The sequence below is a fragment of the Crotalus tigris genome, unplaced genomic scaffold, assembly GCF_016545835.1.
Source record: "Crotalus tigris isolate CLP2741 ecotype Arizona unplaced genomic scaffold, ASM1654583v1 scf7180000019050.494769, whole genome shotgun sequence".
NCBI classification, from domain to species: Eukaryota; Metazoa; Chordata; class Lepidosauria; order Squamata; family Viperidae; genus Crotalus; species Crotalus tigris.
The window spans coordinates 131895-158500 of NW_024097344.1; the positions used below are offsets into that span (position 1 = coordinate 131895).

Below are 26606 nucleotides of genomic sequence, written 5' to 3' on the forward strand. Positions count from 1 at the left end.
TAGATGGGGAAGAAATGGAGGTAGTGACAGATTTTATTTTTCTGGGCTCCAAGATCACCTCAGATGGGGACTGCAGCCAAGAAATTAAAAGACGCTTGCTCCTGGGGAGGAAAGCTATGGCAAATCTAGACAGCATACTAAAAAGCAGAGACATCACCCTGCCAACAAAAGTGCGTATAGTCCAGGCCATGGTTTTCCCAGTTGCAATGTATGGCTGTGAAAGTTGGACCATAAGAAAGGCTGAGCGCCAAAGAATTGAGGCCTTTGAACTATGGTGCTGGAGAAGACTCCTGCGAGTCCCTTGGACTGCAAGGCGTTCAAACCGGTCAGTCCTAGAAGAGATCAACCCCGACTGCTCTTTAGAAGGCCAGATCCTGAAGTTGAAACTCAAATACTTTGGCCACCTAATGAGAAGGAAGGACTCACTGGAGAAGGGCCTAATGCTGGGAAAGATTGAGGGAAATAGAAGAATGGGACGACAGAGAATGAGATGGCTGGATGGAGTCACTGAAGCAGTAGGTGTGAACTTAAATGGACTCCAGAAGATGGTAGAGGACAGGAAGACCTGGAGGAATGTTGTCCATGGGGTCGCAATGGGTCGGACACGACTTCACAATTAATAACAACATAAATTTGGGTCTTCAAATACAGATTACTGAGGAATTGAAATTAAAGTGTTATGTCGATAGTGACTATGCAAATGACATAAACACAAGGAAATCAAATTCTGGAATTATAATATTGTTTGGAGGGACTCTGATTGGATGGAAGTCCAGAAAACAAACAACTGTTGCTATTTCAATAGCGGAAGCAGTGTTATTGCTTTATCTGAATTGTGTTCTGAAGTAACATGGTATGAACAGTTGTTGCAAGATTTAAATATTAATGTAAAAGAATCTGTAAAGGTATTTGAAGACAATGCTGCCTGTATAAAAATGGCAACTGGTGACAGGGTGAAGAACAGAAGTAAACGTGTAGACATTAAGTATTGTAATGTCAGGGAAGCTGTAAAAGAAAAATTGATTAGTTTACACCATTGTTCTTCTGATAATAATTTGGCAGACATGATGACTAAACCATTGGGTAATGTTCACTATGGAGAATGTATTAAGTCAATAGGTCTGATGTCTCTTCCTGTCATGAAGGGAGGAGTGTTGGAATATTCATGAGCAGGAAGAGTCATGTGGTAACTCAGTCAGCCAATGTGAGGAAAGTGCTACTGAGTCTGTGCAAAAAAGGTATTGAGTTAAAAGCTGGATTTTATTCAGTCTCAGGTCTGTCTCTGTATCTCTATGTAAGTCTTCATTGTGCTATGTTGCTGTAAAGAAGAATGTATGGTATTGTAAATATTTTGATATGAATATATAAAGAGGTTATTTGAATCAGCTAAATGCAATCAACTATGAGAGCTTCTGATTTATTTTTACCAACAGAGAAATTAAAATTCTCTAACAAAAACAAATCAAGGAGGAAGAAGGGATACTTATAATAGTACTTTTTTCAGACTGGATTTGGGAAAATAACCATTGGTTAAATTTATGCTACAAATGACAACAAAATAAAGTTCTATAAAAGATTTTTTAATCACTTCTTGAAACTGCAGAGTAAGATATTCTGATTCTTGTAAATATGGTTTCTCTTCTAAATATGGACAAATTTCCTTTATCTAAAAGGACTAATCATCTTCCAGAATTTAAGTATCTTAGACCAGGGCTTTTCAACCTTTTTACAGATTATACCACTTTTAGGACATGACAACATCTGAGTACCACCAAGTGCTTAGCAAAGTATCAAAAACCTGATGACTTAAAAAAGGGGGGATTTTGGGTTTTACTGATTAGATTTATTTGTTGTTATAGAAATGGCTAATTTATAATATTATGGAAAAGTAAAAAGTTGAGGTTCAGTGTTAATGCTTCCTTCTACTGCAGGGCTTTTCAACCAGGGGTACAGGTACCACATTTGGAGCTGGAGCTCGGCGCTGATCCTGGTGCTTATGTTGAGCCCTGAAGAAGCACCAATCAGCTGGAATGTTGCAGCATCTCCAGGGTCTTATGATTTACATTCAGATGCTTGGCAACTGATTCATATTTATGATGGTCACAGTGTCCCAGGGTCATGTGGTGACCAAAACCTGCTGCAATCACCAAACCAAACACACCACCCCACCCCTGCTGCCAATCCTCAACAGAAATACTCACAACAATGAAAACCTCAGACAGGAGGAAGAGCGCTGCTGGGTGGGCAGGCAGGTGTCTTGCTTGGCTGTGGCTTGGGGGGCACTTTTTCAGTGCCATTGTAACTTCAAACAGTCACTAAGCAAACTGTTGTAAGTCAAGGACTACCTGTACTTTATCACTTTTTTCCTTTTTTTTGGTCATTAAGTTTTTGACACCTTGCTAGGCGACTGGTGGTACTTGGATATTGCCATATCCTAAAAATGGTACAATGGATGAAAAGGTTGAAAAGCCCTGTTCTACTGCACCAGCGGAAGTATGTTCTTTTTCCCTTCTCCCCCTCACTTTCCACCCCCCACTGTGTCCTACTATTTGCTTTTGTATTTTTGTATTTTATTCTATAATCTAATAAAATATTAGAAACTGTAGAAAAAAAGAAAGAAAAGTACCAGTTTTAATTTCTACGGTGGCTGTTCCTTTGCTGAATCACTTTCCCTTTGCACTGACAAATGTATGATGAATTTATCCATATTTATTAATATGCACCACTACCAGCTAGTTCAGGGGTCTTCAAACTTGGTACTTTTAAGACTTGTGGACTTCAACTCCCAGAATTCCTCAGCCCTCATGGCTGGTTGAGGAATTCTGGGAGTTGAAGTCCGCAGGTCTTAAAGTTGTTAAGTTTGTAGACTCCTGAGCTAGCTGGTTGGCCCTTCTGAGCTCTTCCACAGTGTAGTAAGAATGCACCCCTCCAGTCCCTTCTCTGTACCCTTAAAGACACAGGAATCAAGTGCAAAGCAAGAAAATAAAGAAACATAAACTTTTTTTTCTCTTTAAGCTGCCTCAGGCGTGTCACGTTGCAATTCTAGACTGAAAGGCTCCGGCAATTGCAAAAAGCTTTAGCTTTAAATCAGTGGTTCTCAACCTGTGGGTCGGGACCCCATTTGGGGTCGAATGACCATTTCACGGGGGTCGCCAAACAACGCAGTCCACCATTTTACCCCCCTTTTCCTTAGCTGTGCTACTCCCTTTTATTCTACTGCTTTTGAAAGCCAATAGAATAGACTCTCTTGAATAGAGTCTAATTCTATTGGCTTTCAAAAGCCAATAGGAATTGTCCAGGCTGTCTCTGCCCTGCTGAGCCCGTCAAAAGTCCCATTCTGCAAATGGTGCTGCAGCAGTTGAGTAGTCCTCGACTTACGACCGGTTGAGTAGTCCTCGACTTATGACCGGTTGAGGGGTCGCGGCATTAAAAAGGTTGAGAACCACTGCTTTAAATTAAGCCTGTTTACCTTCAAAGAAAACTTTCTAAAAGCCACAGACTCAGTTAAAGGGGGTAAAACTAATTACATTTGTTTAAAGGGTTTAAACCTTTCCTGTTGTCTTTTTTCCCCTTCCCCCACCCAAACCACATTCTTTTATAGCCTCTCCTCTCTTCCCCCCCTTTTTCTTCAATTCACCTCCAGCTCCGAGCTGCTTCTGGAAGCGCCAATCAGCTGGAGCCCTGCTGATTCCTGGGGCTTCTGCCGAGCCCAGACAGTCCTGCAGCTGCAGCTGCCTCTCCCTCAGGCTTAGCTTGCTTCGGCTCATTCCCCTCCCGCTACACTTGGCTAGCAATCTCGTTTCACCTGCCATGTGGCAAAGTACCACAAGTACTTTGAAGCGGGGAGGGCCTGTTCGCTCCCAAGGGACGCGGTGCCCATTAATTCCCCGCCCACCCCCCTCAAGGGCTGAATCATCTCTGCAGGCTCCCTTGGTGAGTTACAGCGCCGAGGGGGGCGTTTTGCCAAGGTTGAGCCCAGAGCAACTCATCATGGCAGAGAAAATCAGCGAGCCGGCCGGTTCACCGCTGTAGTCTCGAAGCCTCTGTCACCGGTGATGAACACTACCTTCAGGAGAAACTCCAGGCAGTCTGGGCCTCAGTCACACACAAAATGGCCACCGTGAGTCAATTCAAAATGGCGGCCGCAGAGTTTGCGCCAAAAAAACGGCAATTAGAAGAAGGCCTTGAGACCTGAGGCCTAAGCTGCGATGAGCCCTCGTTCCGAGGAATCGCTTGGGCTCCTAACGCAGCGAATGGGTTCCAAAAAAAAAGATCATTAGAAGAAGAAGGCCTTGAGGCCTGTGGTCTAAGCTACAATGAGCCCTCGTTCCGAGGAATCGCTTGGGCTCCGAACGCAGCGAATGGATTACAATTAGGTGAGCTGAGTGAGGCTGAGGCAGGTCGAGGCCTAGTAAGGCCTCCAGGCTCTGAAAATTGGATCGGTGCCAAAAACTTTCTCCTGCTGCTGGGGCGGTCTGCTGAGGCCAAGGGACCTAGAAAAGACTCCCTCCAGGCCTGATGAGCCGCGTCGTCCCTTGCGGAGCCCCCCAGTCAATTGGCAAGCTTACCCCTGCCTCTAAGGCCTCCAGGCTCTGGTTAGAAGAATGGAGCCTCTGATGCAGAGGAACGGCCCCTGGTAGGAGATTTCTCTTGCTTCTGGGAATCCAATTTTCAAGCTGATTGTGAAGCTGAAAGGCTCTCAAAGGGAGAAAGGGAAAGTCCCCCCCCCAAAGGGAGGTTTTGTCAGCCTGTCAGCCTGCTAGGCTACAGGTTGGGATGAAATAAAATAGGAATACACAGTCTTCTGCTCCAGGAGCGAAGAAAAAACGCATCTTAGAGCAAAGAGACTAAGTCTAAAACTGGGGTGCAGTTGGCACAGAGGGGGCGGTACATACATACATACACACACACATATATACACATACAGTATATTATTCTTCAGTTGATAAAACTTATTTGAGAGTAGATGTGCTAGATTTCTAGCACACTGTTAACTGTTTATAGACATAGAAATTGCAGCTTCTACAAATGCAGAACATAATACCATAATTCTAAGATTAATGAAAAGAACCTTTAGACTGAAGATATGGAGACTGAATGAGCTTTTACTACAAGGGGACATAAAATTGAACTGCCACAGTAATTAAGAAGTTTTCTTAAGTTAATTTAATATCTTATTTTTCTTTATTTACGGTATGGAATTCTATCAAAGCATTTATGAGATGATTATCTTTCTGGCATCAAATAGCTAGAAAGCTATGCAAAAGCAGTAAGATATACTGATGAACTGAAGCAGTTAGAATTAATTGCTTAAGCTTGTGAACTTAGAACAAGTGATTCATAATCAGCTAGATGCAAGGGATCTAGGTGAGACTTGTAAAAATTGAATTTTGTCAAACAGAAACATTTTGAAAAAGGCAACAGGGTTTAGTTAAATTACAAGTTTTCCAACTGCAAAAAGAACAAGACAAAGAATGCATTATTTCTATTTGGGATGAAACTAGACGTGTCTACAAAGGACATCAAGGAGCAATTGTTAAATAGTATTCAAGGTTATATAGTACACAGATATCTGAATTGGAAGAAATTGAAGAACATTTGAATATAATACCACTTACAAAATGTACAGATCCCAATGCCTTTGCCCTGATTTTTCTCCAGGGCAAACCTAGACGCTGCCTCCATATCTGCGCTTAAAATGAATTTGTGAGTAAAATTTAAAGCAGACAGAGCTGACCAGAAGAGATTAAAATGGTGATTACTTTGAGACTTTAACTCTGGAAAAGAATTTATCTTCTCCTTTTTTTCAATTAAGAGTGGTGAAAAATGGTGCTGAGATGTTGATTCTTTGAGTGAAAGGACCGGAACTTCATTTGGAACAATGTAACAAATGTTGTATTTATATAAAATGCAAGAATCTTTTTTTTTCTTTTAAGGGGGCTTTTGTCTTTTTTTCCTCCCCTCTTTTTTCGGTATTTGTCGATTTTATAAGATTTTAGCAGACTTTTTAACAAGTGGTTTTAAAAATAAAATGGCTTCAAAGCATCTCAGAGCTTCTGCTGTTTCTAAAGCCTCGATTTTCCCAGTAATGCAGACAGCTCAGCAAGCTAAGTTTAAGTTACCACCACCTTCTCCATCGTCATCAGCATGTACACTTAAAGATCTACAGGATGCCTTGGGAAATAGGGCACGACAGATTAAAGAAGAGATGGAGGAATTTTTTGAAAATAAAATCAGGGAAATGAGAGAGGACATAGTGTTTGCGTTTCAAAAGTTCGTTGGTCATATAGATCGTCTGGATGATCGTATTGATGATGCCGTGGAAAATTTTGAAAAACTGGAAGATCGAATTGACAAAGTAGAAAATAAGATGGAAATAATACGGGATGAAATTACTATGTTACAATATAGAGACATGGAATTTGCTTTAAGAATAAGGGGAAATGAAGGAAAATACACAAGAGGGTTTGAGACAAGTGGTGGTAAAAGATATAGCTTTCATTTTGGGGGCTGAGCCTGAAGAAATACTGAGAGAGACGGAAAAAGTTTTTAGGGTTAATTAAAGGGTTGCGAGGCAGAGGAATTTGTCACAAGATGTGGTTATTTATTTTTCTAGGAGATCACTTCGTAATGAAATTTTACAGGCTTTTTATAAGCAGAGATTTCAAATTGCAGCTCAAGATGCTGGGGATATTGTTAAAAACTTGTATAATTTTAAAAGAAATCCCTTCAAAAATTCTTAGAAAAAGAAAGGATTTTGCTTTTTTGGCTGACAAGCTCAAAAAATGACAGGTCCGGTTCAGATGGGAGATACCGGCTGGAATAGTGGTGAATTATGCGGGGATATATTATAAACTTAATACAATTTCAAAGGAGAAAGATTTTTACACTTCTGTTTTGAAGGCGGGCTTTCCATCATCTTTACGACCTGAGATAATAGAAGAAAAGTTGGAAGAGCAGCCGGTTGAAGGTGCTATGTTATTGGATGTAGGAGACATACAGCCTGAACCTCTGCAGCAGTCTCTTGTGATAGAAGATTTTTTAAAGAAACCGAGAATGACTCGTGCAGCCTATAGACGTAAAGAAAAAGAACAGCAGAAGGTGGATGTTGGAATAAAGAAAAGGAAATGATGAACTTTTGTAGTAGTTTTTTGAGATAGAAGATGTTTTAAAGGAATAGTGAATGATTCGTGTATAATGTAGATGTAAAGAAAAAGAACAATAAATGTTAGTTTAACTGGTAGTTTGATTTAGTATGTTTTAAAGGAATAGTGAATGACTTGTGTAATATGTAGATGTAAAGAAAAAGAATAATAGAAGGTATTGATTTAGTGGAAAAAGTTTAAATATTTGGGAGTATATATTATAAATTTTTAATTTAAAGTGTATAAAATAATTATGAGATATTATGGGTAAAGGTGTAAAAGAATTTAAATTCTAATGATTTCTGTTGGTGAGAATTTTAGTGATTAAGATGAATGGTTTGCTAAAACTTCTTAAGTAGGAGGGTATTAATAAATTTACCTAGGGGTGGGAAAAAAGCAAAGAGACAAGTTTATTGAATGTAAGTTTGTTAGTTGGGATATATTGGAGGGAAAATTTTGTGTTCATTATGGATGAATGGTTGTTTAAAAGAAATATACACCTCGGCGTGGGGAAGATGGATAAATTACATGCAGAGTAAATATGAGTTTTAATGGATAAATTATGATTAGAGTTGATATGGGATTAAAAAGTGTTATTTAGATTATGAATAATTTTTAGTTCTCAATTTGGAATTGCTTATATTGTTATTATTATTTTTAATTTGCTTAAATTTGTTTTGTATTCGAGTTAAAGCACATTACTGATTTTGTTATTTGTATAATTGGATAAGTTTATTTAAAATTTGCTTGTTTATTTGTAACTCTGTAACCAGCTCTGGGAAGTGAGGGGGGAGGGAGGGAGGGGGTTATTTTAGGGGGGGATATTGTTAAAAACTTGTATAAAACTTTTCAATAAAAAAAATGTACAGATCCCAATAACAGGAAGTTTTTAATAAACTCATACAAGATGAAACTAAAGCTATCAAAAATGAAACTGAGCAAAGTTCGAAAAGCTAAGGGCATCTCTGAAATACACTCCAAGACTGTTCAAGAAATTTTGGTGAAACCACTAACTCAGGTAATGAATGAGATTCAATAACATCAAGAATTTTGTTATATAAAAAAACCCTTTCAATGCTCTAATCTGGGGTTCCTAAACCTATGGGCCCACTACTAGGCTGCAGTCTCTTGGCCAGTGGACCACAGAAATGGCTGGCCAGTGTATGCACGTGTGCATACTCCCTCATTTGCACTAGTGGCCACGGCTCTGTTTGTGCATGCGCACAGGCACAAATGGGGCTGCTAGCACTGGGCGGATGTGTGTGGCCTGTTTGCGCATGCATGAACAGGCTTCTAGCATCCGGCGGGTGTGCGCAGCCCATTTGAACATGCACGAATGGGGCCGCTAGCGCCGGGTGGGTATGTGTGGCCCATCCGCACATGCGTGAAAGAGGGCCGCTAGTGCCATGCCGGCGCATGTGGTGCCATTTGCATTTGCATGTGCACATGCACCAATTTGGAAGCTACTCTCCTTCCCTCCAGGCCACGAGCCTGGAAAGGTTAGAGACCTCTGTTCTAATCTACAAGGAAATAAACAACCCAACCTATCCAGAATCCTAGCGACCAATTTTTTCCTTGAATGTAACCACAAACTTTTAAAGATGATAATTACAAAGAGAATAAATATTGTTTAATTATATTAATACATCTGACCAGACTGAATTTGTCCCAAAGATACATAAAGGACAACATCAGAAATTTCTTGAATGTTGTTTAACAAACAGGTGATTGTGGTCTTTTTTGGTGTAGAGAAAGCTTTTGATAGTTTGGATTGGACTTTTCATATGTATGACTTGAACAATGTTAAGGGGCTTTAACTTTTTCACATGGATACTGTAGGAGATGAGTAGTCTGAGCCCAACACATCAGCACTTTGGAGTTACTGCATTCCCACAAGAGACCCAAGTCCAGCTCCATGAATTCCACTGACCTTCGTCTAGTACCAATTTGGCTTGACTGTTAGTAGATCAGATTTTTGTCTATAGGTTGCATGTAATAAACATTTAGTGCATTGTGCTCAACTCCTGTTACTGGTTACTTATGCCTGACAGATACAGAGCATTTATAACAGTGGTACCCAATCTTTGCAGCTTGACAGTGAGGGAGGGGAAATGGGCAGTGTGGGTGAGCAAGTTGAGCTGAGAGCACATGCATTCCAGCCAGCCACTCATGTGGCCCAGTTGCAAATAGGCCGCAGCCTGGGGATTGGGGACCCCTGATTTATAAAATTCAACCTTGAGCTAATATATTCTCTTCCATTTATAAAAAACATGAAACAAATGTAACTAGCACATATCACAGAAACATACCATAATGAAGGGGACAAGAAAAGTATAGTTTGTTCCTTTTGTTCTTCCTTATTCTTATTAGCACAAGAGTCAGTAGTAAAGAAAATATGTCAATAGCAATAACACTTAGACATATATACAGCTTCACAGTGCTTTACAGCCCTCTCTAAGTGGTTTACAGAGTCAGCATATTGTCCCCAACAATCTGGATCCTCATTTTACCAACCTTGCAAGGATGGAAGGCTGAGTCAATCCTGAACTGATGAGAATTTGAACTGCCAAACTGCAGGCAGCTGGCTGTCAGAAGAAGTAGCCTGCAGTTTGGCAGTTCGATTCTCATCAGTTCAAGGTTGACTGAGTTACCATGGTTCAAGATAATAAAATATTGGGAATTAAATTAACAAATTACTCAGATCAATGACTCCTTAGAATTGATGAGGGACTACATATAGTAGCATGGTCCAGGGTCAGAATATCAGATCAATAAGGATAAAATTCAGATACTGACAAACTAAACTGAAGAGGAAAAGCAATCTTTCTTCTGAATAACAGGATTTATTATCACTGCCAAAAAAGATTGTACCTGGGAATTTACTATATAGTAAACAATAAAGACAAAAGGTTAAATATAAATATAAAGAAAAATGAAAAATCTTAATTTTTTAAAGATTAAAAATAATCACAGATTTGGAAAAATACAATGACAAATATTTCAAAATGGAGAAAGATAAAATAGTTTTGGCTAAGAAGATTGCAGCTGTTAAAGTAACAATTGCCAAGACTGAAATTTCTCTTCCAAATTATTCCAGTGAAAATTGAAAACAAGGCAGAGACAAGTAACAAATTTTATATGGTCTAATAAAAGACTGAGAGTTAAATGTAAGATATTACATGATTCAAAAAAGTTTGGAAGCCTTGAGTGTTCCATTGTATTATTGATAGCTATCTAACCTGGATTTTATTTGACCTATGGGTCACCTTCAAAGAGGAAGCAATATGGTCTTCACAAATATATTTGGACAGATATTTATTTGTTTGTTTGTTTGTTAAATTCTATGCCACTCAATTCCCCTACATCTGGGCAGCTAACAAATTATAGGTGAAAAATAATTAAAAAAAATAAAAGATCAAAAACAACCAACATAAAAATATTATTAAAAACTGTGCTGAAACCACAGCTACAAGAGCCAAGAGATGGATGGGACAGGGATAAGATCTTCTACCCTGTGAGCCACCTCCAGCAGAGAGCGCCCCACCTCAGTACCCCAAGCCAATGAACAAAACCAGGTTCTGATACCCTTCCAGAAGGCCAAAAGGGAGGAAGGAGTTCTCATCTCTGGTGGACGAAGGTTCCACAGGGATGGGGTCATAGCAGAAAAGGCTCTTCTTCTTGATCACTGCTTCAATATTTTAGCAAATAGGATCTGTAGCAGGCCTCTTCCATTGGCACGAATGAGGCAGGCATGTCCCATCGAGGAGAGATGGCTCCTCTGATACCCTGGAACCATGCCATGTAGGGCTTTAAATGTAATGACCAATACTTTGAATTGGACCTGGAAGCAAACTGGCAACCAATGCAGCTCACGTAGTAATTATATGTGCAGCCCTAGGATATTCCAGGACTGTGAATGCTGCAGTATTCTGCATCAGCAGCAGCTTCTGAATTCTCTTCAAGGGTAGCCCAATGAAGAACGTGTTGCAGTAATCCAGCCAAAAGATGACTAGGGCATGAATTACCATATGCATAAACACAAATGACTTATACAGTACAACATTAAGGTACAGAACTATACACACTTATGATCAGAAAAAAAAAATTGAAAAAGTGCTCTTGAAAATGAACAAATGTTTTTAACAAACAAATTCCAAGGAATCAATAGCAATTTGTTTCAAAAGTAATACAGATGTAAAAAATTCACATCAAATTAAATTGTTACAGCAACTATGTTAACAGTTCAAGAAATAGAAATAAAAATGAAGTATGTGAAACAAAGACATTTTGAATTTTCATATAAACCAGGGAGATGGTTGGCATATAAATTAAGGAAGGAAAGGGAAAAATGAATGATTGAGAACATTAGTGAAGGGGATAAGGTAATAACTGATAATGAACATTAAAAAGACTTTTCATAATTTTTATTCTAACTTGTATAAAAAAACAGGAGTTAGAGAGGTCTAAAATAAATGAATATCTTTTAAGACAAAGGTTACCTAAGTTATCACAATCCCAGAGGCAACTTATGAATGACCCAATAACAGTCTTCAAAATATCACAAGCTATTTAAAAAAATGAAACCAAGTAAAGCTCCAGGACCAGATGGCCTTACAAGTCAACACTATAAGTGCTTCGAGGAGGAACTTCTACAGCCACTAAAGGACATAATGAATTGAGGAGGGAAGGATATCCCAAACATGGAAGGAAGCCAATATTGTATTATTACCAAAGGAGGGTCAAGATCCTACAAAGACAAAGAATTATAGACCAATTTCACTACTGAATAATGACTATAAACTCTTTGCTGCAATTCTGGCAGAAAGACAGTTAAGGGATAATGTGAGGACTGTTCTGAATATCATTGAATAATTACAATACGACAGTGAGAAACAAGAAGCTTTAATACTCCTAGATGCAGAGAAGGCCTTTGACATTCTAAATTGGACTTTTATGTTTAAAGTCCTGGAAGAAATGGACTTTGGAGAGAGCTTTATTCAAGGAGTTAAAGCTATTTATGTTGAGGAAATTAAATGAGTTTGGGGTTCTAGCAGGTTTTAAAATAAATAAACAGAAAACAACAATGTTGATCAAGAATATGTCCTCCCAGGATGGTGATATTAATGTGGAATAATAATAATAACAGATCCTGAAGTTGAAACTCAAGTACTTTGGCCACCTAATGAGAAGGAAGGATTCACTGGAGAAGAACCTAATGCTGGGAAAGATTGAGGGCAATAGAAGAAGGGGACGACAGAGAATGAGATGGCTGGATGGAGTCACTGAAGTAGTAGATGTGAATTTGAATGGACTCCAGAAGATGGTAGAGGACAGGAAGACCTGGAGGAACGTTGTCCATGGGGTCGCGATGGGTCGGACACGACTTCGCAATTAACAACAACAATAATAATAATGAAAAATCACATCACTAGAATAATGATTTGTCTGCATAATTACTAGAATAATGCTGTGTTAGCAATATGTGACTAACCAAATATGCATTGCACTTGGAAACAATGTATGTAGCAAAACTCTCCATTGTATGCCTGTGAGAAACTAACCTAATGTAATACAATGTGTATCAGAATGTGTAATCTTTTCTTCCTGAGAAAAAGAAAGTATAAAACTGAAGCCTGAACCCGCCCTCAGGGTTCAGAATTGCTTGTCTCTATTGCTTCTGAACCTGTGCAATAAATCTCTCTGCTAAACCCTCTGGAATTCATAAGAGTCCCTTTTGTTTTCCACAAGAAAATATTGAGTAAAAGGTCTGGTTTCAAGGTGGAGAAAAAGGTGAGATATTTGGGAGTTATGTTGATAAACACAAGCACAAAACTGTTTCAAAATAATTATGTACCTCTTTGGAATGATATAAAAAAGGATCTACAAAGATGGAACAAACTACATTTATCATTACTGGGCAGGATTTCAGTAATTAAAATGAATGTTTTACCAGAGATGCTCTTTCTGTTCCAGACAATGCCAATACTTGCAATGGATATTCCATTTAAACAGTGGCAAGGGATATCTCTAAATTTATATGGCAAGGAAAGAAACCAAGAATCAAATACAAGTTATTGCAAGATGCTAAGGTAAGAGGGGATCTGGGTTTACCAGATTTGAAATTATATTTTGATGCATGCTGTTTGGCTTGGTTAAAAGAGTAGGTGAGCCTCCAGAATGGGAGGCTGCTCGATTTGGAAGGCCATGAATTAAGGTTTGGATGGCATGAGTATTTACGGTACGATAAAGTTAAAATAAATGTTAATTTTAATAATCATTTTATTAGACACGCCATATTAAGAGTTTGGAATAAATATAAAACAAGGTTTTTTTTAATGAAATAGCCCCTATGGTGTCTCCCCATGAAACTTTTTAAAGAAAAGAAATGGTGGTGAAGCCAGACTGCTGGACATACGGTAAAATAGTATCTTTCAATTCTGGAGACCCCATCCTCAAGTCTAGGGAAGAATTACAATTAGAAGGTCATGCTTGTCATTGGTTTACATATCAACAAATGAAGGAAAGATTTAAACTAGACAAAAAAGGCCATGGTTTTGGATTTGCTAAAAATGAACTGTAAATCCTGCTATGTGGCAGTGATGATCATATAATTGCCAAAGTCTATAAAACGTTATTAAAATTGAATTTGGAAAATGAACATGTAAAACAGTGTATAATCCAGTGGGCAAGGAATTTTGGGCATAATGTGATGTTTGAACAATGGGAGAATATGTGGATAAAAGGCTTAAAATTCAGATTAAATTATAACCTAATAGAAACATTTTACAAATGATGTATTGCTGGTATTTAACACCAGATAAGTTATCTAGAATGTATAAAGGTATTTCAAATGAATGTTGGAAATGTAAATGTAAAGAAGGGACTTTTTATCATTTATGGTGGACATGTGATAAGGCAAAGGAATATTGGAGTAGGATTCATATATTAATGCAGAAAATTCTTAAAGTGAACATAAAGATTAAACCAGAAACTTTCCTTCTGGGCCTAATGGAAAGAGAACTGGAAAAAAAGTTTGGAACTCTTATTTTATATATGGTGACAGCAGCAAGATTGCTCTCCGCACAAAAGTGGAAGGATTCCACTTGTTTCCTACCATGGATGAATGGTTACAAAAGTTGATGGACTTAGCAGAGATAGCCAAATTGACTGTGTTGATAAAAGAAAAGAGCGCTTTTGTTTCTACTTGGAAACCGCTTCTGGACTTCGTGCTTGAGGTGGAAAAAAATGATATTATGTTTTTGGGTTTTACTGATTAGCCTGATTTGCAGATACAGAAATGGATAGTGCATACTACTATAGAAATGTAAAAAGTTGAGATTTGATTATAATGTCTTGATTTTACTGCAACAGAGAGAGTCAGAAGTCAATGCCTTTTGTTTCTTTCCCCTCTCTTTCTTCACACCTTTTTTGTTTTATTTTTCTACTGTTGTTCCCTACTATTTGCATTTGTATTTTCATATTTTATGTTATAAATCAGTGGTTCTCAACCTTTTTAATGCCGTGACCCCCAACCTGTCGTAAGTCGAGGACTATTCAACCGGTCGTAAGTCGAGGACTACTCAACTGGTGCAGCACCGTTTGCAGAATGGGACTTTTGGCGGGCTCAGCAGGGCAGAGACAGCCTGGACAATTCCTATTGGATTTTGAAAGCCAATAGAATTAGACTCTATTCAAGAGAATCTATTCTATTGGCTTTCAAAAGCCAATAGAATAAAAGGGAGTAGCACAGCTAAGGAAAAGGGGGAAAAAAATGGCGGACTGTGTTGTTTGGCGACCCCCGTGAAATGGTCGTTCGACCCCAAATGGGGTCCCGGCCCACAGGTTGAGAACCACTGTTATAAATGAATAAAACTAATAAAAAAGTAATATAGTAATGGTAACTAGTGTAATAAGTGTATAGGTAATCCTTGACGTATGACCACAATTGAGCCCAAAATTTCCCTTTCTAAGCAAGGCGTTAAGTGAGTTTTGCCCTATTTTACAACATTTTTGCCACAGTTGTTAAGTGAATTGTGTGGTCATTAAATGAATATGGCTTCCCCCATTGACTTAGCTTGTTGGAAGCCAGCTGGGAAGGTTACAAATGGTGTTCGCATGACCCCTGGAAAGTGCAAACTGTTATAAATACATGCAAAGCAAAGCAGCTGAATTTTGATCATATGACTATGGGGATGCTGCAATGGTCGTAAGTGTGAAAAACAATAAATCATTTTTTTCAGTGCAATTGTAACTTTGAAAGGTCACTAAATGAATAGTCATAAGTCTATTACTACTTGTAATTATTCAGTACATGTACTGTATATTAAAATGAGAAAAAGATGTGCCTGACTTTACTCCAACATCCTTAACAAATCTATGTTACAGTGAAAAGCTTTAGGTGTTGGCACTTCAGGATAGCCCAGGTCAAGAAACAATTTGGCTACAATAATCATATTTTCTTAGAAAATATAAAGGTCAAACGTGAAAAAGAGGCATGTTTTCTAAGGATAAAAAAATGAATTGTGTACATTTATAATTTTGTTTCACAAAAGAAAATTCAAGAGCAAAACAAGAAAATAATTAAATTTTAAAAATCTAAAGGACAGCTTACTGAAATACTGTAAAGGACTGTCCTTTATAATAAAGAACATGTGGTCACTATAAGCATGACAAGGATTCCAGCAATGTTCTTTATTGTGGTAAAGTAGAATAGCAGAATCTTGAAAACATGTCCAAGTTTCTCTGTGTGCCATCTTACGTTAAACAAAACCAAGACAGAATTATCTCAATTTCTTTCTTATATTTTCCTCTTTTTGGGGACTGTGTAATGTTCTACTAGTCCATCTTAAAAATTTGCTCCTTCCTTCCCCAAGGTCAATTCTACAATTCTTCAGAAGGCTTATACAGTGTTTTCCACAGCCACATTCTTAGAGAAAGAGTGAAAGAGGTAATACATCCTTATTTAGAGGTCCTGCTGCATTCAGTCTGCCTTTCTTCCAAAGGAAGATTTATAAAATTTCAATTGTGCATACACTCTTGGCCTCTGTGCTATATTAGCCCATGGATTTTAATTATTAGTCCTTTTCAGCATGTGGTTCCAAACCCCCTTCACAACTAAAATATTTATTAGAATAGAAATGTTTGTGACTACCACAGCTATAAAATGGAATAACAAATACCATATTGTAGTGGAAAATGGAATGCTGCCTGTTATGTCCCGAGCCTTGCAAACGGCTCGGGCATTTGCAGGCAGTCCCGGGCAGGTGCAAAGCTGCCCGGGACCAGACAGGCTGTCGCCAGCGCCGTGCGCATGCGTGGGTGCTGGCGCGGGAAAAGTATCGCATTTACCCGGAAATGTCTATATAAAAAGTTGGGAGGTTTTGGGAGCTGCTGAAGCCATCTACTTGTAAGCTGAACGCAGAATAAAGAAAACTGAGAACTTCAACTGCTTCTCATGTCTGCTTCCCGCCACGGACTCAACACTGGCGACGAAGGTGGGATTGCCTTACACCGCCTGGAAAGGAAGAAGTGTAAGCTTACCCAAGTGAGTCTTGAGCGGCGGAACGGCGTCGACTCGGCAGCTACCCGCCAATCCAGTGCGCATTCGGGGGTAGGCTGGCTGATAGACCCGTCTCCTGAAGATGGCAAAAATCGGAAGGCTTTCGGAATTCGACGTCTCACATCCAGAGCGGTGGGAGTCATACGTAGCCAGGGTGGAGAACTACTTCAAGGCAAACCAAGTGAGGGAAGAGAGCTTGAAGGCTGCCACCCTGCTTTGTGTTTGCGGCCAAGACGCCTTCGACATCGCAGAAAACCTTGCAGCACCTGTTCCAGTAGAGTCTGTAAGCTACGCAGATCTGAAGAAGCTACTGAAGGAGCACTTCCACCCCAAGATGTCCGTCATCGCATGGCGCCACACCTTCGAGCAGAGGGATCAACGGCCCGGTGAGTCGGCCAAAGAATTCATCGCCGCATTACGGAAGGCCGCCAAGCACTGCGAGTTCAAAGACCTCGAAGAACGACTGAGGGACCGATTCGTGTGCGGGTTAAGGCATCGAGATCTACAACAGAGACTTTTCGCTAAAGAAGAATTGTCCTACCAAGATGCCTTAAGGGAAGTCACCGCAGAAGAAGCAGCAGGCGGCGCTGTCAAGAACATGCGGCCGATCAGAAACAGTCCAGAGGTTGCATCCGTGCACCAGGAAGACGTCCAAAGAAACTCCGAGGAGGATCCGGACGAGGAAGTCGACCGTCTCCACCCCACGAAGGAAGAAAAACAGAAGGGAAGCTCTTCAGCTCCGCTCAAGTGCATCGGCTGTGGAGGTCGCCACAGGAGAACCGACTGCAAGTTCCGCTCCGCTACCTGCCGGGCATGCGGCAAACAAGGACACATTGCAGCTGTGTGTCTGGGCCGACGAAAGGTACAACCTCAGGAAGAACTGCGCCTGAAAGGTATCAGATTCCCCAGCCAGAATAGGGTAGGGTTTTGCGCTTCGCGAAGAAGCATCCTTAGGACAGGCACACACAAGCCCATTAAGAAAAAGCTGTCACTCAAGGTGAAGCTACAAGGGGTTCCATTATCTATGGAACTAGACACAGGGTCTGCCTTTTCAATTATCTCCTTGCATACATTTAGGAAGATTTGTTCCGGTAGTGGAACTCAGGCCAAGTTAAGGCCTTCTGACATTGTGTTAACAGATTTTCAAAATTCAAGAGTGTGTGTTAAGGGGGAGGCCACCCTTAACGTGCAATACAAGAGTTTTGAAGGTCCACTAGACTTATTAGTAGTAGGGGGTGAACGAACAAGTCTCATAGGACTCGATTGGTTTGAGGCCCTGGGGATACACGTCACAGGACTCAACAGTTTACAAACACTCGACCTACAGGAAGTCTGCAAAGAATTTGCAGATGTTTTCAGCCCCCAGCTGGGCACATTCAAAGGACCCCCTGTGTCCTTAAAGCTAGACCCCACTGTCACTCCCATTAGAATTAAAGCAAGAAGGGTCCCTTTTGCTTTAAAGAGTAAAATTGACACTGAGTTAGACAAACTGATCCAACAGGGAATCCTAGAACCTGTTGATTCCAGTCCTTGGGAGACCCCCATTGTCACGCCTCTAAAGGCAAATGGGGACATTCGCATTTGTGCTGACTACAAATGCACTCTGAATAAGGCATTGCAGCAACATGCCTATCCTGTTCCTGTGGTCAGTCATATTCTGGCCTCCCTCAAGGGGGGGCGCGTTTTTGCAAAGCTTGACCTAGCTCAAGCGTATCAACAGCTGCCTGTTGATGATGATGCTGCTATAGCTCAGACTATTGTGACCCACAGGGGAGCCTTTAAGGTAAAAAGGCTGCAGTTTGGAGTGAATGTCGCTCCTGGGATTTTCCAAAGCGTAATGGAAAACACACTGCGGGGCATACCGGGGGTTTGCCCCTACTTTGATGATGTCTTAATTGCAGGAGACTCCACACACATTCTAGCTGAAAGGCTAAGAGCTGTTCTGTTAAGATTCAGGAAATCAGGCCTCAAGCTCAAAAAAGACAAATGCATGATTGGGGTGCCTTCTACTGAATTTCTGGGGTTCAAAATTGATGCTGCTGGGATTCACCCTGCTGAATCCAAACTGACTGCTATTTTAGAAGCACCTAGGCCAAAGTCCAAGGCCGAACTTCAGGCCTTCCTGGGCCTCCTGAATTTCTACAATTCTTTTCTTCCACAAAAAGCTAGTGTAGCTGAGCCTCTTCACAGGCTACTAGACAAGCAAGCAGTGTGGCAGTGGTCACAAACGCATGAGGGTTGTTTTAACAAAGTCAAGGCTTTGCTCACTTCTAACAGTGTACTTGCACATTTCAACGAGTCTCTTCCTGTGTGCATCGCTTGTGATGCGTCCCCTTACGGGGTTGGAGCTGTCCTGAGCCACCTCAGGTCTGATGGAACTCAGGTTCCTGTTGCATATTACTCCAGAACATTGTCTTCTGCTGAGCGCAACTACGCTCAGATAGACAGGGAGGCTCTGGCTGTTGTTGCTGGAATTAAAAAATTCCATGACTTTCTATATGGCAGGCACTTCACGGTCTTCACTGACCATAAGCCTCTGCTGGGACTGTTTACCACACGTAAGCAGACTCCCCAAATCATTTCCCCTAGAATGCTTAGGTGGTCTATCTTTTTGTCTGCATATGATTTTTCCTTACTCCACAAGCCTGGAAAAGAAATGGGCCATGCTGATGGCCTCAGTAGATTGCCTCTGCCAGTAGTAGAAGCTGACCCTGCGCCAGCTGTCAACATTCTATCAATCCAAGCCTTGCCCGAGCTCCCTCTTAGTGCCAGGGATGTTGCCGCTGAATCAGGTACAGATCACACACTTTCACGTGTCCGTTCCTGGGTTTTGTCTGGTTGGCCTGAGCACTGCCCTAGTCCTGAGTTTCAGAGTTTCTGGTCCAAAAGGAACGAGCTGTCCCTTTCTCAGGGTTGTCTGCTTTGGGGAAACAGAGTTGTCATTCCCACCTCAATGAGGACTAGGGTCTTAGAATCCCTCCACGAGGGTCATCCTGGCATTGTTCGTATGAAGGCTCTTGCGCGCAGCCACTTGTGGTGGCCTGGTTTAGATAAAGATATTGAGGCTAAGGTGCATGCATGCCACCTGTGCCAACGATCTCGCCCAGAGATGCCCCAAGCTCCCGTGCATAGATGGGAGGAAACACAGTCCCCATGGTCTAGGGTGCACATTGACTACGCTGGACCCTTTCAGGGCCAGTTCTTCTTGGTCCTTGTTGACAGCCATTCGAAATGGCTTGAGGTTGTACCTGTCTCATCCACCACCACTGCAAAGACTATTCAGGTACTGAGGGGGATTTTTGCTGCACACGGGCTGCCAGATGTCATTGTGTCCGACAACGGCCCTCAATTCACTTCCTCCGAATTCCAAGCTTTCTTACAGGCAAACATGATTCGTCATGCCACGTCTGCACCCTTCCACCCGTCCACCAACGGTATGGCTGAACGTATGGTGCGCATCACAAAGGACGCATTGAAAAGACTCACCTACGGGGACTGGCATCACAGGTTGGCTGACTTTCTCCTTTCTTATCGCACCACACCGTCCACTTCTACAGGGAGAAGCCCAGCTGAACTTCGTTGGGGGCGTCAACTTACTACTAAACTTGACCGGTTGCATCCGGACAGACTGCCTTCATCTACCTCACATCCTAGGGCACCTAGACAACTACTTGTGGGTGCCCCGGTTTGGGCTCGCAATTACGGGCCTGGTCATACATGGGTCCCCGCTTCTATTTCCAGGGTCACAGGTCCTCTCTCCTACGAGGTAGCCCTGGACAACGGTCGTGTCCTGCGTCGGCACATCGACCAACTCCGCCCTCGGCGGGACTTTTCAGATGAGACTCCTGGGTCTTTTCCAGGGGGGGAGGGGGACCCTTTGGAGCAAAGGGAAGGGCACGAGCTGCTGCCCATCTCCACTGATGGAGCCACAAACGGCCCATCCCAGGGTTCCGCGAGAGCTCCGAACAAGAATTCTATGAGCCTACCTAATTACCAGGCATCCACGCCTACTCCAGCCAGGGAGTCACCCCGGGGGCATACTCACTTTCCACACACATCACACAGCACTCCAGTCACGGAGGATACCCGGGGGCATCCCAACAAATCATTCCCCGCAAGAGAGCTGGCACACAATTCCCAAGGTTGGCCTGACCTTACCCCAAATCCTACAGGGGGTCAAACATACAGGGAGGTGGTCGAGGAACCAAGTCCCGACTACAACACCTCTAGCCCAAATCAGGGAGTAACTGAGTTTTGGGAAAGTACAGAAACCCACACAAGCCCGGACACAGAACGGGGTTCAGGGAATGGACAGCCTCCTGACAGGTCTTGGACGGACCTAGGAGGTTCAACAGAGACGCCCAGCAGTGGCTATCACTTCAAGGGGCCCGAGGGTCTACAGCTAGGCAGGTCAACCAGGTCACAAAGTGACAGAAGCCCTGGCCTGACGAGCCCGGTGGGCGAGCAAGCAGGCCAGGCAGCGGGGCACAGTCCTTGGAAGGCACCAAGGCAAAATAAGGAGAACAGGCTCACATCTCCCTCCAGTCAGGGAACTCATGCTAGTAACCCAGAGCTGAGAAGGTCACAGAGAGCAAAGAAGTCTCCTAAATACTTAGAGGATTACATAACATTGCTGGCTAAACAAAAGCCAGGTAACGATAGGAGCACTGAGAAGCAGAACACTGCATAAATAAATGATTATATGTTGGTAGTAGTTTTAGCCCGGGGGAAAGGGGTGTTATGTCCCGAGCCTTGCAAACGGCTCGGGCGTTTGCAGGCAGTCCCGGGCAGGTGCAAAGCTGCCCGGGACCAGACAGGCTGTCGCCAGCGCCGTGCGCATGCGCGGGTGCTGGCGCGGGAAAAGTATCGCATTTACCCGGGAAATGTCTATATAAGAAGCTGGGAGGTTTTGGGAGCTGCTGAAGCCATCTACTTGTAAGCTGAACGCAGAATAAAGAAAACTGAGAACTTCAACTGCTTCTTGTGTCTGCTTCCCGCCACGGACTCAACACTGCCATTTATTGATCCATAAAGTTCTATTTAATAGCATTTATAAAATGTCTGGTATGAAGCCCTTTATTCAATAAAGGTACCTTATGTGGTGAACCTGCATCAAAGCTGCAAGGCATTAAGAGAATGTCTAAAAATAAATTTCTTTTCATTTTCAAGTTTTTTTTAAAAGAGGTTTTTTAAAACTTACAGGCAGCAGTATTAATGATATTAATAGCACATTGAATGCAGAGTAATTTAATCTTAATTTAATACCAATGATCACAAGGATATGTATTTCAGCCTTCTTCTATCTCTGTAAAATTTAAGATCCTTTGATTTTAATGGAACATATTCCCAGATAAGTAGGTAGATAATCATTTACCTGAGAGCCAGTCCGGAGTAGTGATTTAAGGGTTAGGGTTCCAGAAAACCAAGCACATCAGAGAACGTATGTGTCTGTCATTCAGAGATGGTTGCATAGCTGCTGCATTTATACATCTGCAAATGTTCATTCTGGGTTCTCAAACATCAAAGCACAGAACAGGAAGTCACATCAACTAACCACCATGCAAGACCCACACCTCCGCACAATGATCAGTTGGGATTTGGGAGATGTGCCCATTGGCCTCTCTGCAGCCATCAACTCTTCACAGCCTAGGTATACAGCAATGGCAACACGCAGTTGGGGGTAACTCTAAATCAAACTTTAGGTACTAAGCCAGCTAGCTGAATTTAAGCCAGTCTTAGCTCCAGAAAGAAAGAAATGGCAAATCACTTTCAAACTCTTGCCAAGAAAATTGCAGAGGTCTGTCCAGGCAGTTGCCAGGAATCATGACTGACTCAAAGGCATTCGCGCACATACACAAACACAAAACCTAAGAAGTATTAGATGAAACATGTGTTATACCATGAGCATTAAAAAATAAGCCATCATGCTGTTTTCATTTTTTAATTTTGCTTTGTTTTCCTATTTTCTCTGAAATAATTTTTAGGGGCTCATTCATTCATTTTATGGAAATTGTTGCATCATGGTTTGAATACCATTTTAGGTCTGTTTTATGTCCTTGTATGCTCTCTCTCTCTCTCTGTCTGTCTATCACAACCTTTGTTAAACTGGTCTTCAGCTATGGTATATTACTATCATTCCCAGGAGCCATGTTGACTGGATATGATAGTTGTAGTCCTACACACTTAGACTGCACCAAATTAGAGAAGGTCACTTTATTCATTCTGGAAAGCCATTTTAGAATGATCTGTCAGCACTTATCCAAGCCTTGGTTATATCCATATCAGATTTTTGCAAAAATCTCTTCTCTTTGAAAAACATAAATAATCCCAGTTAAGAGTAAAATGAAATAATTTGCTATGTTCCAACAGGAATACAGTCTCATGATCACATCATCCTATTTTAAGGAATGCACTACTTGTCTGTTGTTTTTCCAGGTTCAGTTCAAGATTTTAATCTTTAAATCCCCTCAAATGGCTTAGGATCTGGTTATCTGATAAAATTTGTAAGGAGACTTTTAATGTATTTATCCACAGAAACTCAGAAAAGCTTTTCTCCTAGAATCTAAACAGACTGCTTTGGGAATTACAAATGGTAACTCTTTTTCTCTGATTTAGGGCATCAAGATGTAACTTTTAAATTTGTTTTAATAATTATAATTATTTTTGAATTATTGGATGTTTTGCTACTGGGATATTTTAATCTTCATTTTTCAAAAATGTTTAAAAATTACAATATATAAGTAATATATGGGTTGATTGGGGAAGTCCTCCATTTTGTTGTGACTTTACACACATTTTATTTTCTTTTTACAAGATATGGAAGTAGTTAACTATGTGTGTCTCCAGAAATATGTTATGGATAGAATAAAAAAAATAACCAAGTGACAAAAGTGTAACAATAGACAGATTATGGATATTTTAAAAAAAATCTTCTTGAAAGGTTTGGCTTGACAGAGCCCTGTATAATCTTTTTAGGGTATTGAAGGTGCAGTCAGTAGGATAATGATGCAAAGTGGATAGATCCTGGATTTTTTTTTCTTGGATCCTGGAGGAAATTTATAGATTTTATTTCCTTTTTAAATTGTATTAGGTCCATTGCAGGGCTTATCTACTATTTTTTAGAACATAAAAATATAAACATCCAATGGCAGATGTTTGTATCATCCGTTTTTAGCTTTAGTAATCAGATGTGATTTGGGGACAAGAAGGAATTCAGGGGCTACTTAGAGTCCTGAGACTTATGTTGTACACTATACAGTAGTCTAGGCTCCCCATTTATTCATTTAAATGTGATAGCATTTAAACAAAAGTATGGCAGTGCATTTTGGTTAAAACCACATTACAGAAAAACTAATGAATGTACATCAAATATCGTTGTAGAACAAAAGCTTATATGGAGGGATCTGGTTTTCATCTTTTTCTCTTAACATTTAAAACAATGCAGAGTTCAGTCATTCTTCCTATTTATGTCTCAGGTTTATATTCCACATTTTGGACAACAGCTGCTGAAGGTTGCTCAATGTATAACAAATGCAAACGCCTATAACCTGGCACCCCAGACAACATATTCACTGTGCTTCCCTATCATCAGATATATATTTTGAGCTCCATGCTTCAGATGAAAACATGTAATGCAAAAAAGCTTATGGATAATATTTAAAAGAAAATAAAACCAAGGATCCATATATCAAAAGCAAAGCTCTGAACCTTTAATATTTAGCTTCTGACCTTCTGTGGTATTTTGCATCTTAGTGTTATGGATGTGCCACCAGAGATCAAAGTATCATGTTGTAGAGATCCCACTTCATTTACCAAGAGAGTCATGTGCCAGCCATCTGTTGTAGCTGCTGACAGAAAACAGCAGCACATTTCTCAAACTTTTGCCAGAAAAAAAGGCTTTATTGCTCAGCAAAAATGAATTACAAGGTAGCTTGTAAACTATATCTGGACTCCACAGTCATTTACATGGTATATACTACGCTACAAAATTGTGTCTTGCCCTATTCTTTCTTCACAGATGCATAACATATGGTAAATAGAGTTTTCAGTGGAATTTATTATTTTCTATAAATGCTTTTCAAAAACAAAACCCTTTTGCACATTGAAACAGTGAATTGCTATTTTATTTTTGGCAAAATTTGAACTTCAGAGCTTGGGTATGGGAGGAATAGCATAACTGAGTCACAGTAGCTACACTTGTAAGTTGTGATACTACTTTGGAAGTCTGTGTTTCACAAAGGTTTGTCCACCATTGATCAATCATCTCCTTCAAATACTTACTATTAACTAGGAGAACCAGTTTGGTGTAGTGTTTAAGGCAGGGGTCTTCAAACTTGGCCCTTTTATGACTTATGGACTTCAACTCCCAGAATTCCTAAGCCAGCATGCCTTGAAGTTGAAGTCCACAAGTCATAAAAGGGCCATGTTTGAAGACCCCGGTTTAAGGCACCAGGCTAGAAACCAGGAGACTGAGTTTTAATCCTGCTTTAGGCATGAAAACCAGGTGGATGACTTTGGGCTGGTCTCTTTCTCTCAGCCCAACTCACCTCACAAGATTGTTGTTGGGAAAATAGGATGAGGAAGCAGTGTTAGGTACGTTTGTCACCAATAAAGGTGGGATATTAATTAATTAATTAATACCATCAACAGCACAATTGTATTAACATAAGCAGTTCTCAAATTCACTTAAAAGTGACTTCAGTCAATTTACCTATATTTAAATATGGATACAAAATGTCAGGCTGCTGGCCCTATATGGTCTGTAAAAACTTTGGATGCTAAATTAAGTGATAATGTTTAATATATAGTTAAATATTAAAGCAGTCATATTAACTATATTTAATTTGAATTAAATATAAATGTCAATGATATGAAATCATATTTAGCTTTTCGTTTGGTTCCACTCTCTATGGCAGGGGTGTCAAACTTGCAACGTCGCGTGACGCGACATATCGCAACTTTTTTTCCATTGCCGGTAATGGGGTGGGCGCAGTTTCTGCATGATGCTTCCGGCCCATGGGCCGATAGTTTGACACTCCTACCCTATGGAATACGTGGTCTCCAACATGCTATCTAAAGGTTAAGCATTGTTCTTAGTTTTGAACAGCATTCCCAGAGTACTCTTGGTACTCCCAGAGTAGAGGCTAAGAAAGAGCTGTATGCAGCCCCCTACCCTGTTTGGGCTGCCCTCAAAACTCCCCAAGACTGTGCCATAAAAATTAATCAGCAAGATGATGACCTTAGGTTGGACAATATTTTGTCTTTCAAAATACTTATTTAAGGCTTTAAAAAAGATGTATTGAAGTATTGGCTATTTTTTTAAAAAAAAAAATCAACATAAAAAAACTCAAAACATTTTGACCTTGCTTACACCATTGATTTCAGTGCTCATCAGTCATGTTCCCTGGAGTCCTTGGATAACAAAATATGTGCCCCCCAAAAAGATTAAAATTGCCCTGGCACAAAATACTCATTTTGAGGGACTGCCATATACTGCTTCTATCTGGAACTGAGTTTCATTAGAGAGACACATACAGAAAAAGTACACTGTATACCTTTGCCTATCATAGACATGATTGATTCATACTTCATCTGGCAGATAATTAAAAATTTAATTTTGTATTGCCTTTTTGGTGTAATTCTAAAATACTTGCTAATCGATCCACTTCAAAATATTTCTCTTCTTTCCCTGCCACTACCACCCCAACAGTGCCAAGTTGTACCAATCTATACCTTCTACCTACCTTTCCTGTTGCTTGCCAGGTGAAATTTATAGACTGAATGTTGATAGGGATAGCTGGCATTCTTTGTTGAGCTTTTCTGAAATCGTGAGTGAATGGGGCCATCTTTCCTTCGGAAACAATCAGAATATCCTCTTCAAAGCCTGTAAAATAAAACCACTT

General features: G+C 40.6%; 1 protein-coding gene across 2 annotated transcripts in view; it reads right to left on the reverse strand.

The window, feature by feature from the left end:
• Window positions 1-26606, reverse strand: part of WIF1 (WNT inhibitory factor 1) — a 107474-nt gene that overhangs the window by 78711 nt on the left and 2157 nt on the right. For both annotated transcript variants that reach the window (XM_039358649.1, XM_039358648.1), the window contains exon 2: window positions 26448-26587. In XM_039358649.1, the coding sequence (XP_039214583.1) occupies window positions 26448-26587 (140 nt within the window). The remainder of the gene's footprint in view (window positions 1-26447; window positions 26588-26606) is intronic.